Raw genomic sequence first — 12,859 nt, 5'->3', positions numbered from 1 at the left:
CAGAAATTGTTGACTCTCATGGGTAGCCAGCACCTTTCTGTATGGAGAAGTGGATGATGGTAGAAGGGAGTCTGTGGAAGAAAAGGGAAGAGAGGAGAGAGGGGAGACTGTGGTTGGTTTGTATAATAAATGAAAAAAAATAAATCAAAAGAAGGGAGTTCCCAAAATTAATGACACTTAGCACTGGAGCTGACTAAGGCAGTGCTAAGTACATCAGTGTTGAAGTCCAGACAGTAAACAGAAGAGCTCCAGAGCATGTCACAAAGCAATGTCTATTACCATTTATAAATGGACTTGAAGAATTGGGATAAAATTAACCATAAAATGCATCTTTTGTTTGTGAGTATTAAATGAAATATATGATACTATTTGTGTGTCACAAAAAATAGCTTGGTATCATATACAACATTTTCCTACCATTATCTTTATTATCAGACTTCCCCAGGACATTTAGAAAAAAAAATGCCATCTCTCAGCGCTAGCTACAAAACTTGTTATATAGCAAGAAGACATGCAAATAAGGCCTCTCTCTTCTCTTGAAAACCAGGCCAACACTGACCCTAAAACTCAGGCAAAAGCAATCAGCCCTGGATTCCCAGGTCTCCCGACTCTGTGAGCAGCACTGAACACAGATCACACCATGGATTTGGGGCTGATGTGGGTTTTCCTTGTTGCTCTTTTAAAAGGTAATTTATGGAGAAACAGTGATACTGAGTGTGTTAGTGCACATAATCAGAAATTACAGTGAATCTTTATGGCAGTTTACTGACAGGATTCTCTGTTTTTTTGCAGGAGTGCAGTGCGAAGTGCAGCTGGTGGAGTCTGGGGGTGGCCTGATACAGCCTGGGGGATCCCTGAGACTCTCCTGTGCAGCCTCTGGATTCACATTCAGTAACTCCTGGATGAGCTGGATCAGACAAGCTCCTGGGAAGGGGCTGGAGTGGGTTGGAGACATTAGTCCAAGTAGTGGTACAATCAACTATTCACCATCCCTGAAGGACCGATTCATCATCTCCAGAGACAATGCCAAGAACACATTGTACCTGCAAATGAGCAGTGTGAGATCTGAGGACACTGCCACTTATTACTGTGCTAGATACACAGTGAAGGAACTTCAGTATAACCCCAGACTTAAACCTCACTGTGAGGCTGCTCAGGGCCACCAGGGGGCGCACAACACACAGAAAAGAAGGTTCACACCAGGAGTTTATGCAGACAAGATTAGATTGAGCAATCCTCTCAGGTGGCTGGGCTGCACTTTTCTTACAGTTTCCCTGAAATTTTCTCTACATACATGTTCTGAAGGGATCCAATGTCCTCAAAACATTACATGTTCTCCTTGTATTATTTTAAAAATTTGAGGCACAAATCCCATGAACAAAATGCCAACTGACAGCTTTGAGAACATAAAATACCCTACTTTTCTCACTAGAATTCCATGGAAAGGAAATCCATAGACATTCTGAGTCTTTTCATATTCCACGCAGAACATTGGTCACATTTTTTATTAGAATAGAAGGTAGATTTAAGTAAAAAACAAGAGAAAGATAGGGTGAACATTATGATCCTTAGATCATAAATCCTTGCAGGTCTAGAACCTCCCCCTCTTCTTCCTGACGACTGTGCACTTTAAGGTCAGATGAGACACAGCTGTGCTTCTAGCTAATTCAGCTTTTTATTCCACAGATTTCATCTCTGTTGATCATAGAAATTTGTAGAAACTGATGCTTTCCATCAAACATCATGAGAACTGAGATCTCCTGACACAGCCATATCTGGTGGGAAAGGCAGAATTCATACATCCACCAAAGCTGCTTGACAAAGATCCAGCAAAGTGAGCTTCATGATGCCCTCTGTGCCTCCTGTGGTTTTCATCACCACCTTTTGCAAACTTGGGAAACTTTTAATATTTGTACAGTTTGGGGATATTGGATTGATGGAAAATTTCTTATGAATCATTTATGCCTTCTCCCATGAGTACTGCTTCTATGCTTCCCCAGGACAGTCCTGAACATACTACCCTCCTGCTTTAGGGGAGATACCCTTATCTACTTTAAGGTCTTCCTCATGCATTGGAGGTCGTGACACATGAAGACATTTGTCCCTATTTTTACTCATGAACACAATATTCAAAACAAATAAAATTTGAAAAGGAAACAAGATTCAGTGGGCTAGAGAACTTGGCAAGAGATCAGATTGCAAATCTCTTCCTGCATGCACTCAGACAATCATGTGGCATACACAGCAACAGGTCAGATTAGCTGGAGTTACCTCAACTCTACACAGAGAAGTATGTTGATGAGTAAAGAATCAAGTGGAACAACAATAAAAAATGAAATATCAGGACCTCATTTTTTTAGAAAAGTTAGCACATACAGAGCCACTGTGGTGAGATATGACCAACGAATTACAGAATGCTAGGAATAACATTGTATTATGTCAGAATTTGGGAAACAACTGCAACAGCTTTAGCCTGCGCATTTTTCTTGGGCACTCTTACCATTAAGAATTAATAATGCACTGACTGGGACTTGGCATTATGCCTAGGTTGGCTAGAAAATTTTGTTTTGTTCTAGTGTCCTTGTAGTTACAAAAGGTATCAACTTGAAAACAGACGATCATTTTCTTCTTGAGTCTTAAAACTTGGATTATATGGCTGATGAGTAAAAATGATAAGTCTTTATCGATGTTAAATCTTGAGGGAAATGATTTGAAATGATAACTCTGTTCTGTCATAGCTTATTAATGATGACTAAAAGATGAGCAAAATGAAGTGAAATAGAGGTCCCAAAAGAAAAATGATATGATCTATATTTTGGAACATCACGAATGTGTCTTTGCTTACTAAATTCTGTATGAATAAGGAAGTACTCTGACTGTTGGTCAGTGAGGATGAACAATTCTCAGGTCCACAGTGGTATGACTTACCTCCTTCACTCACCAACTCCTTACATCCTCTGCTAAAGCTGGTCCCACCAAGGATGGCTCCTGTCAGAGTAGGACAGCCATGCGAGATGCACTTTCTTTCTGTCCATCTCTCCTAAAAATGAAACTAAGAAGTGACATATGTCTGATTTCTCTTGTTGGAACTCTTGCATCCACCCATCTTCAGACCCTACCCTCATCCAGACCTGGACTATTGTAATCACCCTACCTAGAAAATCAAAATCAAACAATTATCCACTGTTATCTGAATCCATCATGGATCACATTGGGTCTATGAGTGAAATCTCATCACTGACAGAGCAAGCTCATTTCTCTAAGAGCCAAATACATTCCAACATTATATTTTGCAGAGTTCCCCTTACCCTGAAATATAATAAGCATATCTGTCTTATTTACTCTTCTATTTCTCTGTTAAAACACTATGATCACAGCAAATTAAAGAGAAATAATTTAATTAGGCTTGTAGCCTCAGAGCTTTAAAGTAGATGATGGCTGAATAAAGACAGGTGGCAGGAGAAGTTGCTGAGGGCTTACATCTTGATTGATAATCAGCAAGCAGAAGTCCCTAAAATAGCATGAGTCTTCAGAACAACATGTCCACAGGACCTCACGCTGTTATTGAGCATAGCTCTGCTTATAGCTCTCATGGCTACCACATCCCTCTTAATCTATGAGTTGTATGAAAACTCAAAGTGGGTTTCTAGGACCTCATTGTGCAGTGTGACTTGTACTTAGAATGACAGTGATTGACTTTTTCCAACCATTGCTACTGGAGCAGATTAATGATTTAACTACCACCCTTAGAAAGTATGTAGACATGTGGATTGCTTGTAAAGTTAGGTTAAGATGTTTTTGTTAATGGCTTTCTTGTAGAAAATCTTGGCTTTACAGGTTAGAAAGTCAGACTTTTAAGAGTTGAGTGAGATAATTGCTGAGGACAAGAAACAAGAACAAAGGCAGTCGATTATTAATATCTGATATGCCTTTTTTGCTAGGATAGGTTGGGGATCAAAGGAGATTTTTAATTCCTTGTACCCATTTATTCCCTAAGCATTCTAATAGGATTTAATAACAAAAACTGTTGATTAGTGGGTATACACTAGGAGGATTTAAAGTAGAAATGAATGATTGTCTTCATATGTAAGATTTTTATTTGTGATTCTAAGATTATTATGTAAGATTCCCTTTTGTAATGAAAAATAAAATGATCAATCCATTCTTGTAATTTCAAAGTGTAGAGTGGAGGTAAAAGAACTAGCTGAAAAACATATCTTGCTGACTTAAGCGTTATTAATATATAACAAGTTGCTTGGATGTGGATGTATGTGGATTCTTTAGGAAAATTTGATTTTCACCTGTTATATATGAAAGGTTAAATCATATAAGGAAAATGAGAAATATATTGCTTTTTACCTGTATTCATTATAATCATTCACTTAAAAAATATAAAGAAGTCATGTTGTAATATTTATAAGCTCTGATAGATTGTGCTGAGGCATATAAGCAGGAAAGGAAAAAATAAAGACAGAATAATATAGAGGGGCCCTGAAGATGTGTCCCTCTGTGTGTTTTTCCCTCTTTCATTGGCCCAGAGAGTTAAGTTTTAGTCCTTTATTTAAAAATTCAAAACAGCTCTGAGATACCATCTTAGGCTTGTCAGAATGGCTAAGTTAAAAAACTCTGCAGATAGCTTAAGTTGGAGAGGATGTTGAGCAAGGGGAGCACTCCTCAAATGTTGGTGGGAGAGCAAACTTATACAGCCACTTTGGAAATCAGTGTGGAGGTTTCCCAGAAAATTGGGAATCAGTATTCTGTAAGACACAGCTATATCACTCTTGGGCAGATACCAGATGAATGCTCAATCATACCACAGGGACACATGCTCATCTATGTTCATAGCAGCATTATTCATAATAGCCAGAACCTGGAAAAAAACCTAGATGCCATTCAACTGAAGAACTGATTAAGAAAATGTGATATGTATACACAATGGAGTACTACTCAGCAGACAAAACTATGTCATCATGAAATTCTCAGGTAAATGAATGGAAAGAAGAAATATCATCTTGAGAGAAGTAAAACAGACACAGAAGTACAAACAGGGTATGTACCCACTCATAAGTGGGTATTAGATGTATAGCAAAGGATAACCAGATAACAATTCACAACGCCAGAGGAGCTAGCTACCAAGGAAGACCCAAAGAGGGATGCATGGATTGCATTGGGAGAGGGAAATAGATGAGATCTACATGAGTAAACTTGGAATGAGGGGTGGACAGTGGAGTGTAGAGGATGCAAGTTGAGAACATAGGAAAATGGGATTTGCAACCTGGAACAGGGATAGAGTTGGAGGGCAATGAAAGAGATACCATGATAGAGGGAGATATCATGGGGATAGAGTGAAATCCGGTGCTAGGGAGGTTGCAAGGAATCACCAAGGATGGCCCCAGGTTGAACTAATAGAAATAGTGGAGAGGTTGCTCGAACTGAACTCTCTTACCCCAGTGGTCAGATCAGTGAATACATGAACTGTCATCACAGAGCCTCTTTCAAATGACTGATGAAAACAGATGAAGAGATCTACAGCCAAGCACCAGGCAGAGCTTCAGGAGTACAGTCAAAGAGAGAGAAGAGGAATTCTATGAGCTGGTGCATCAAGATCATGATGACAAAACCTGTACAGACAACCAAACCAAACTAGTAGGAACTCATGAAATTTGGATCAATGGCTGTAGAGCCAGCATGGGACTATACTAGGCCCTCTGCATGGTGAGACAATTGTATAGCTTGATCTTCTAGGGAGGCTCCCTGGCATTAGGATCAGAATCTATCCCTGGTGCATGAGCGGGATTATTGGACACTATACCTATGATGGGACTCCTTGTGCAGACATGAGGCAGGTGGAAGTGCATAGACTTGCCTCTACTGGATGTGCCTTCCCATGAGAGGCCTTGCCTTTTTGTGGAGGTGAGTGGGGGTTGGGTTGGGAGGGGAAAGCTGGGGGAGAAGGATGAGGAAACAGGGGGACTCTTTGATTAGTGCGTAAAATGAAAGAAAAAAATTCTTAATTAAGAAAATTAAAAAGTTGGGCTGGAGAGATGGCTCAGTGGTTAAGAGCCCCAACTGCTCTTCCAGAGGTCCTGAGTTCAATTCCCAGCAACCACATGGCAGCTCACAACCACTTGTAATGAGATCTAATGCCCTCTTCTGGCCTGCATGGACATATACAGGCGGAATACTGTATACATAATAAATAAATAAATCTTTAAAAAAATTAAAAAGTCAATTGAGTAATTAGTTTGCCAATTCCACTCCTCTTCTTTACTTCCTGAACTTTTGAAAGATGGTCTTCACAGCAGCAATAACAAGACCTATAGATGTGAAAGCGAGACCAAACCCAAACATGGAGGAGGGGAAGTGGGCACAAGCCTCACTGTAAGCAAGGAAGCCATACACTATTGACAGCACTGGGAGAAAGTCAGTTTTCTATAGTGGAGTGACACCAGGTATGTCAACCGCACTACAGGCAAAGCCCCACAATCAGGAGTTTGACAAAACATCATGGACTGCATTGGATGATTTTGTGGTTTTTCCTATTTCTGTTTTTACTGCTAAGTGAGAGAAAGAACATGAAAGTGGAAAGATGGAGAAGTAGTGAAAATCGGTAAAGTGTTAAGAGAGAAAAACTTTAACAAATTAATTTAAACTAACAAAACAAGAAAACCAACATGGTCATGTGCTCAGGACACATGTACTATCAATTCAGTAGTCATATTCATGTATTCTGTTCAAGTATAATCATGAGAAGATACAGTAGATATCAACAAGGACTTTCCACACTATCACTTTTTTAAAATATTTGATTTTAAAAGTCATTAACTAGCAAATAATTATTTCATATATCAATTAGTTATCTTCTGTTTAATTTATGAACACAGTGTGGAAACAGAAATGCAACCAATTAACATGTAGTCTCACCACTATTTCTGGTTCAAAAATGTAGTATGTACAATTAAACATGTTTGACATACTAATCCCACCTTTATCATCAGTACTGCAAAACTGGGACCTGTGCTCTTCCATATCACCTCCCTTCCCCTCCTCAGCCTCTGTGAAACAGAACAATGCTCTCCATTGAGGGATGTCCAGCTTTTCAAACTCCATGGTACTCAAGACAGGCAGCATTTGTCTACCTGTGCCTGAGTTATCTCACTTGGTGTAACTTACTGAGGTTCAATCTGTTCTCTCACATGTGGAGGGCATGTGGAAATCAAAGGCTGAGCTATACACAGAAGTTCAGTGTATCGGTCTCTCCATTACTAGTGAACACATTGGTAAATGTGCAGGGAGACAGGAACTTACAAAGCTAATAACACAAGAATTTCTCACACCTACACACACACAAATCTGGACAAGCATCTCAAGTTTCCTAGATGAACACAGAAATTAAGTCCTGTCGTATGAATTCAACACTGAAAGGGAGTTCTCCCACCCTCCATGCTGGGATTACTTGCCCAGCCTTGATGTGGGGAGAAGAGACTAGCCCTGCCTCAACGTGATATGTCAGGCATTGTTGACTCCCATGGGTAGCCAGACCCTTCTGTATGGTGAAGTGGATGATAGTAGACACGAGGCTGGGGAGGGAAAGGGAAGAGAGGAGTGAAGAGAGACTGTGGTGGGTTTGTATAATATGTGGAAAAATAATAAATTAATAAATAAAATGAAAGGGAATTCCCTAAATCATGAGGCATTGACACTTAGCACTGGAGCTGACTAAGGCAGTGCTAAGTACATCAGTGTTGAAGTCAACACAGTAAACAGAAGAGCTCCAGAGCATGTCCCAAAGCAGTGTCTACTAACATTTATAACTTAGTATCATATAAAAAATTTTCCTACCATTATCTTTATTATCAGACTTCCCCAGGACATTTAGAAAATAGAGCATGCCATCTCTCAGGTCCAGCTACAAAATTTGTTATATAGCAAGAAGACATGCAAATAAGGCCTCTCTCTTCTCTTGAAAACCAGGCCAGCACTGAACCTGAAACTCAGGCAAAAGCAATCAGCCCTGGATTCCCAGGTCTCCCCAATCATTGATCAGCACTGAACACAGATCACACCATGGATTTGGGGCTGATGTGGCTTTTCCTTGTTGCTCTTTTAAAGGGTAATTTATGGAGAAGCAGTTATACTGAGTGTTTTAGTGTACATGAGCAGAAATCACAGTGAATCTTTATGGCAGTTTACTGACAGGATTCTCTGTTTTTTTGCAGGTGTCCAGTGTGAAGTGCAGCTGGTGGAGTCTGGGGGTGACCTGATGCAGCCTGGGGGATCCCTGAGACTCTCCTGTGCAGCCTCTGGATTCACATTCAGTGAATCCTGGATGGGCTGGACCAGACAATCTCCTGGGAAGGGGCTGGAGTGGATTGGAGAAATTAAAAAAGATAGCAGTACAATCAACTATGCACCATCCCTGAAGGACCGATTCACCATCTCCAGAGACAATGCCAAGAGCACACTGTACCTGCAAATGAGCAGTGTGAGATCTGAGGACACTGCCATTTATTACTGTGGTAGATACACAGTGAAAGAACTTCAGTATAAACCCAGACATAAACCTCACTGTGAGGCTGCTCAGGGCCACTAGGGGGTGCACAGCACACAGAAAACAGGTTCACCTCAGGAGTTTATGCATACAAGTTAGATTAGGCACTCTTCTCAGGTATCTGGCTGCAATTTTTATTACAGTTTCCCTGAAATTCTCTCTACATACATGTTCTGAAGGGATCGAATGTCCTCACACATTACATATTCTCCTTCTATTATTTTAAAAAAAAAATTTAAGCATAATATCCCATGAACAAAATGCCAACTGACAGCTTTGAGAAGATGAAGTGCCCTAATTTGCTCACTAGAATTCCATAGAAAGGGAATCCATGGCCATTCTGGAGTCTTTAGGTATTGCAGGCATAGCATTTGTCAGATTTTTTGATTAGAAAAGAATGTAGGTTTAGAGAAAACCAAGAGGAAATTGAGGTGAACATTATGATCCTTAGATCATAAATCCTAGCAGGTCTGGAACCTCCCCTCTTCTTCCTGAGGACTGTGCACTTCAAGTTCAGAAGAGACACAGCTGTGCTTTTAGCTAATTTAGTTTATTATTCCACAGATTTCATCTCTGCTCATCATTGAAATTTGTAGAAACTGATCCTCTCAATCAAACATCATGAGAAGTGAAATCTCCTGACACAGCCATATCTGGTGTGAAAGGCAGAAGTCATACAGCCATCACAGCTGCTTGACAAAGATCTGGCAAAGTTGAGCCACATGATGCCCTTTGTGCCTCCTGTGGTTTTCATCATCACCTTTTGCAAACATTGCAATCATTTAATATTTGTACATTTTGGGGATATTGGATTGATGGAAATTTTCTTATGAATCATTTATGCCTTCTCTCAAAAGTACTCCTTCTTACCTTCCCCAGGACAGTCCTGAACATACTACCCATCCTACTTTTTGGGAGATACCTTTATCTACTTGAAGGTCTTCCTCATGCAAGGGAGTTTGTGACACATAAGACCCCTGTCCATATTTTTACTCATGAACAAAATATTCAAAACAAAGTAAACTTTAGAAAGTTAACCAGATTCAGTGGACTGGAGACTTGGCCAGACATCAGATTGCAAGTCTCTTCCTATATAAACTCAGACAATAATGTGGCATATACATTAACAAGTTAGAATATCTGAAGTTACCTCAGCCTACACAGAGAGTTACAATGATGAATAAAGAATGAAGTCAAACAAGATAAAAAATGAAATGTCAGGACCTCCCTCTCTTAGAAAATTTAGCACATACAGAGCTACTGTGGTGTCATATGACCAAGAAACAACAGAATGTTAGGAATAACATTGTATTATGGCAGAATTTGAAAAACAACTGCTGCAACTTTAACCTGAGGGCTTGTCTTGGGTACTCTTACCATTAACAGTTAATAATACACTGACTGGGACATGGCACTATGCCTGAGTTGGCTAGAATATTTTGTTTTGGTCTAGTGTCCTTGCAGCTACAAAAGATATCAGCTTGAAAGTAGACTGTCATTTGCCTCTAGATTCTTAAAACTTGGGTTATATGGCTAATGAGTAAAAATGATAACTCTTTATCAATAATGTCAAAACTTGAGGGACAATGATTGGAAATGTTAACTCTGTTCTGTCATAGTTTATTAATGATGACTAGAAGAGCAAAATCAAGTGAAACACATGTCCCAAAACAAATTTATATGATCTATATATTGGAACATCATGAATGTATCCCTGCTTACTAAATTCTGTATGAATAAAGAAGTACTTTGGCTGTTAGTCAGTCAGGCTGAATGATTCTCAGGACCACCGTGGTCTGGCTCACTTCCTTTCCTCACCAACTAGCCTACATCCTCTGCTAAGACTGGTCCCATCATGGATGGCTCCTGTCAGAGTAGGACAGCCATGCGGAGATGCACTTCCTCTCTGTTGTTCTCTCCTAAAAGGAAACTAAGAAGTGGCCTGTGTCTGAATTCTCTTGCCACCACTGTTGCATCCACCCATCTTCAGACCCTGTCCCCATCTAGAGGTGGACTATTGGAATCACCCTACCTAGAAAATCAAAAATCACACTCTATTCCATTTTTATCTGAATCCATCATGGACCACACTGGATCAATGAGGTGAAATCTCATAACTGACAGAGGAAGCTCATTTCTCTAAGAGCCAATGAAATCCCAACATTATTTTTTTGCAGAGTTCCCCTTCCCCTGCATAATAATATGCACATCTGTCTTATTTACTTTTTATTGCCGTGATAAAACACAATGATCACAGCAAATTAAAGAAAAATCATTTAGTTAGGTTTACAGCCTCAGAGCCTCAGAGTGCATGAAGGCTGAATAAAGACAAGTCGCTAGAGCAGCTGCTGAGGTCTTACAGCTTTATTTATAATAAGGAAGCAGAAGTCCCTAAAATAGCATGAGTCTTTAGAATCCTCAAAAAATTCCCAAATGACAAACTTTCTCCAACATGGCCACACTTTCTAATCCTTCCTAAACAGTTCTACCAAGTGTGAACCAAGTATTCAAACATATGAGCCTATGTGTGTGTGTGTGTGTGGGGGGGTTCATTCTCATTCAAAGTAACACAGCCACATTCCCTGAAGATACTTCAATTTGGGCAATTACTAAGCTATGAGCAATATGTTGGCTGGAAGAGAAGGTGACAGTTCTTCTCAGCTACAGGAGGACATGAGCCACAATGAAGGAGGAGGGTCTCGGCAGGTGAACCAAGATCTGTTCATAAAAAGTGTTTTTTTTTTTTTTTTTTTTTTTTATAAGATTTGATAGTCCACAGTGTGTATAGATTCAACTTATGGGAGTTGAAAGAAGATATTTCATCTTGATATCATATTACAGGGGCAAAACCTTGTTACAGAACTTGAAGTTGACAGTAAAGGTTAGCTAGCCCTCCAAAAGGTCTGTGTTAGTATCTTGCTATGTTTAAGGATAACATCATGAAACCCACAACTCAATGACCATTGGCATGTTCATTCCTAAATGGGCTGTCTTTGTCACACCCCTCCCTTCAATGCTCATGGACCTATGCAGAGGAGGGGGTATAATGATTGTCAGAACCACAATTTGTAGACACCATCATGGAAACCATATTTTTCAAACATAGCATGGCAGATGCACACATGATCTCACAGAGGCTGTGACAGCATGAACTGTCAACTGCCAGGCAAGAGGAATAACAGGAAGCATTGAACCTCATGGAACATGGCTTGGTGGCCAGTAAAGCTTCCTCACGTGAGCCTTGGAGAGGCGGAGCCCCAAGGACTACATGACCACAGGACCTCATGCTGTTATTGAGCAAAGCTCTGCTTATTCCTCTCATGGCCTCCACATCCCTCCTAATCTATGAGTTGTATGAAAACTCAAAGGGGTTTTCCAGCACCTCACTGTGCAGTGTGACTTGTACTTACAATAATAGTGATAGACTTTTTCTAAGCATTGCTACTAGAGCAGATTAATGATTCAACTGCCATCCTTAGAAAGTCTTTAGACATGTAGATTGCTTGTAAAGTTAAGATGATTTTGTTAAAGACTTCCATGTAGAAAATCCTGGCTTTAAAGTGAAGAAACTGAGACTTTTAAGAGGTGAGTGAGGGAATTGTTGAGGTCAAGAAACAAGAACAAAGATAGTTGATCATTACTATCTGACATGCCTTTCTTACTAGGATAAGATGGGGATCACAGGAGATTTTTTAATTCCTTGCACCCATTTCTTCCCTCAGCTTACTGATAAGATTAATTTAAAAAAAACCTGTTGATGAGTGGGTATATACCAGGGGGATTTAAAGTAAAAATGAATTATTGTTTTCACATATAAAATTTTCATTTGTGATTCTTTTAAGTTTTTTTGTAAGATTGCCTTACATCTGGACAAGGCTTCTCAAGTATTCTAGATGAACACAGGAATTAAGTCATGTCACATGATCTCAACAGAGAAAGGGAGTTCTCCCATCCCCCATACTGGGATTCCTTGCCCAGCCTTGATGCAGGGAGAGTAGATTAGCCCTGCCTCAAATTGATATGCCAGGCATTGTTGACTCCCATGGGTAGCCAGCACCTCTCTGTATGGAGTAGTGGATGGTGGTAGAAGGGAGGCTGGGGAGGGAAAGGCAAGAGAGGAGGTAGGGGAGACTCTGGTTGGTTTGTAAAATAAATGAAAAATGAACTAATAAATAAAAAGAAAGGGAGTTCCCATAATCATGAGTCAGTGACACATAGCACAGGAGCTGACTAAGGCAGTGCTATGTACATCAGTGTTGAAGTCCACACAGTAACACATAAGAGCTCCAGAGCGTGTAACAAAGCAAT

General features: G+C 40.0%; 2 gene segments (V, D, J or C); both read left to right on the top strand.

Moving 5' to 3' along the window:
- The first annotated feature begins 581 nt into the window (after positions 1-581).
- On the top strand, positions 582-1,633 carry LOC119089077. The segment is given in 3 exon segments: positions 582-686; positions 793-1,143; positions 1,590-1,633. Coding segments are annotated over 3 exon segments (441 nt in total).
- A 6,372-nt stretch (positions 1,634-8,005) lies between these two features.
- Positions 8,006-8,593, top strand: LOC114685225. The segment is given in 2 exon segments: positions 8,006-8,113; positions 8,220-8,593. Coding segments are annotated over 2 exon segments (420 nt in total).
- The last annotated feature ends 4,266 nt before the right edge of the window (positions 8,594-12,859 follow it).

The sequence above is a fragment of the Peromyscus leucopus genome, chromosome 14, assembly GCF_004664715.2.
Source record: "Peromyscus leucopus breed LL Stock chromosome 14, UCI_PerLeu_2.1, whole genome shotgun sequence".
NCBI classification, from domain to species: Eukaryota; Metazoa; Chordata; class Mammalia; order Rodentia; family Cricetidae; genus Peromyscus; species Peromyscus leucopus.
Note: the sequence above shows the minus strand (reverse complement) of the source record. Positions and strands in the feature narration are given on the sequence as shown.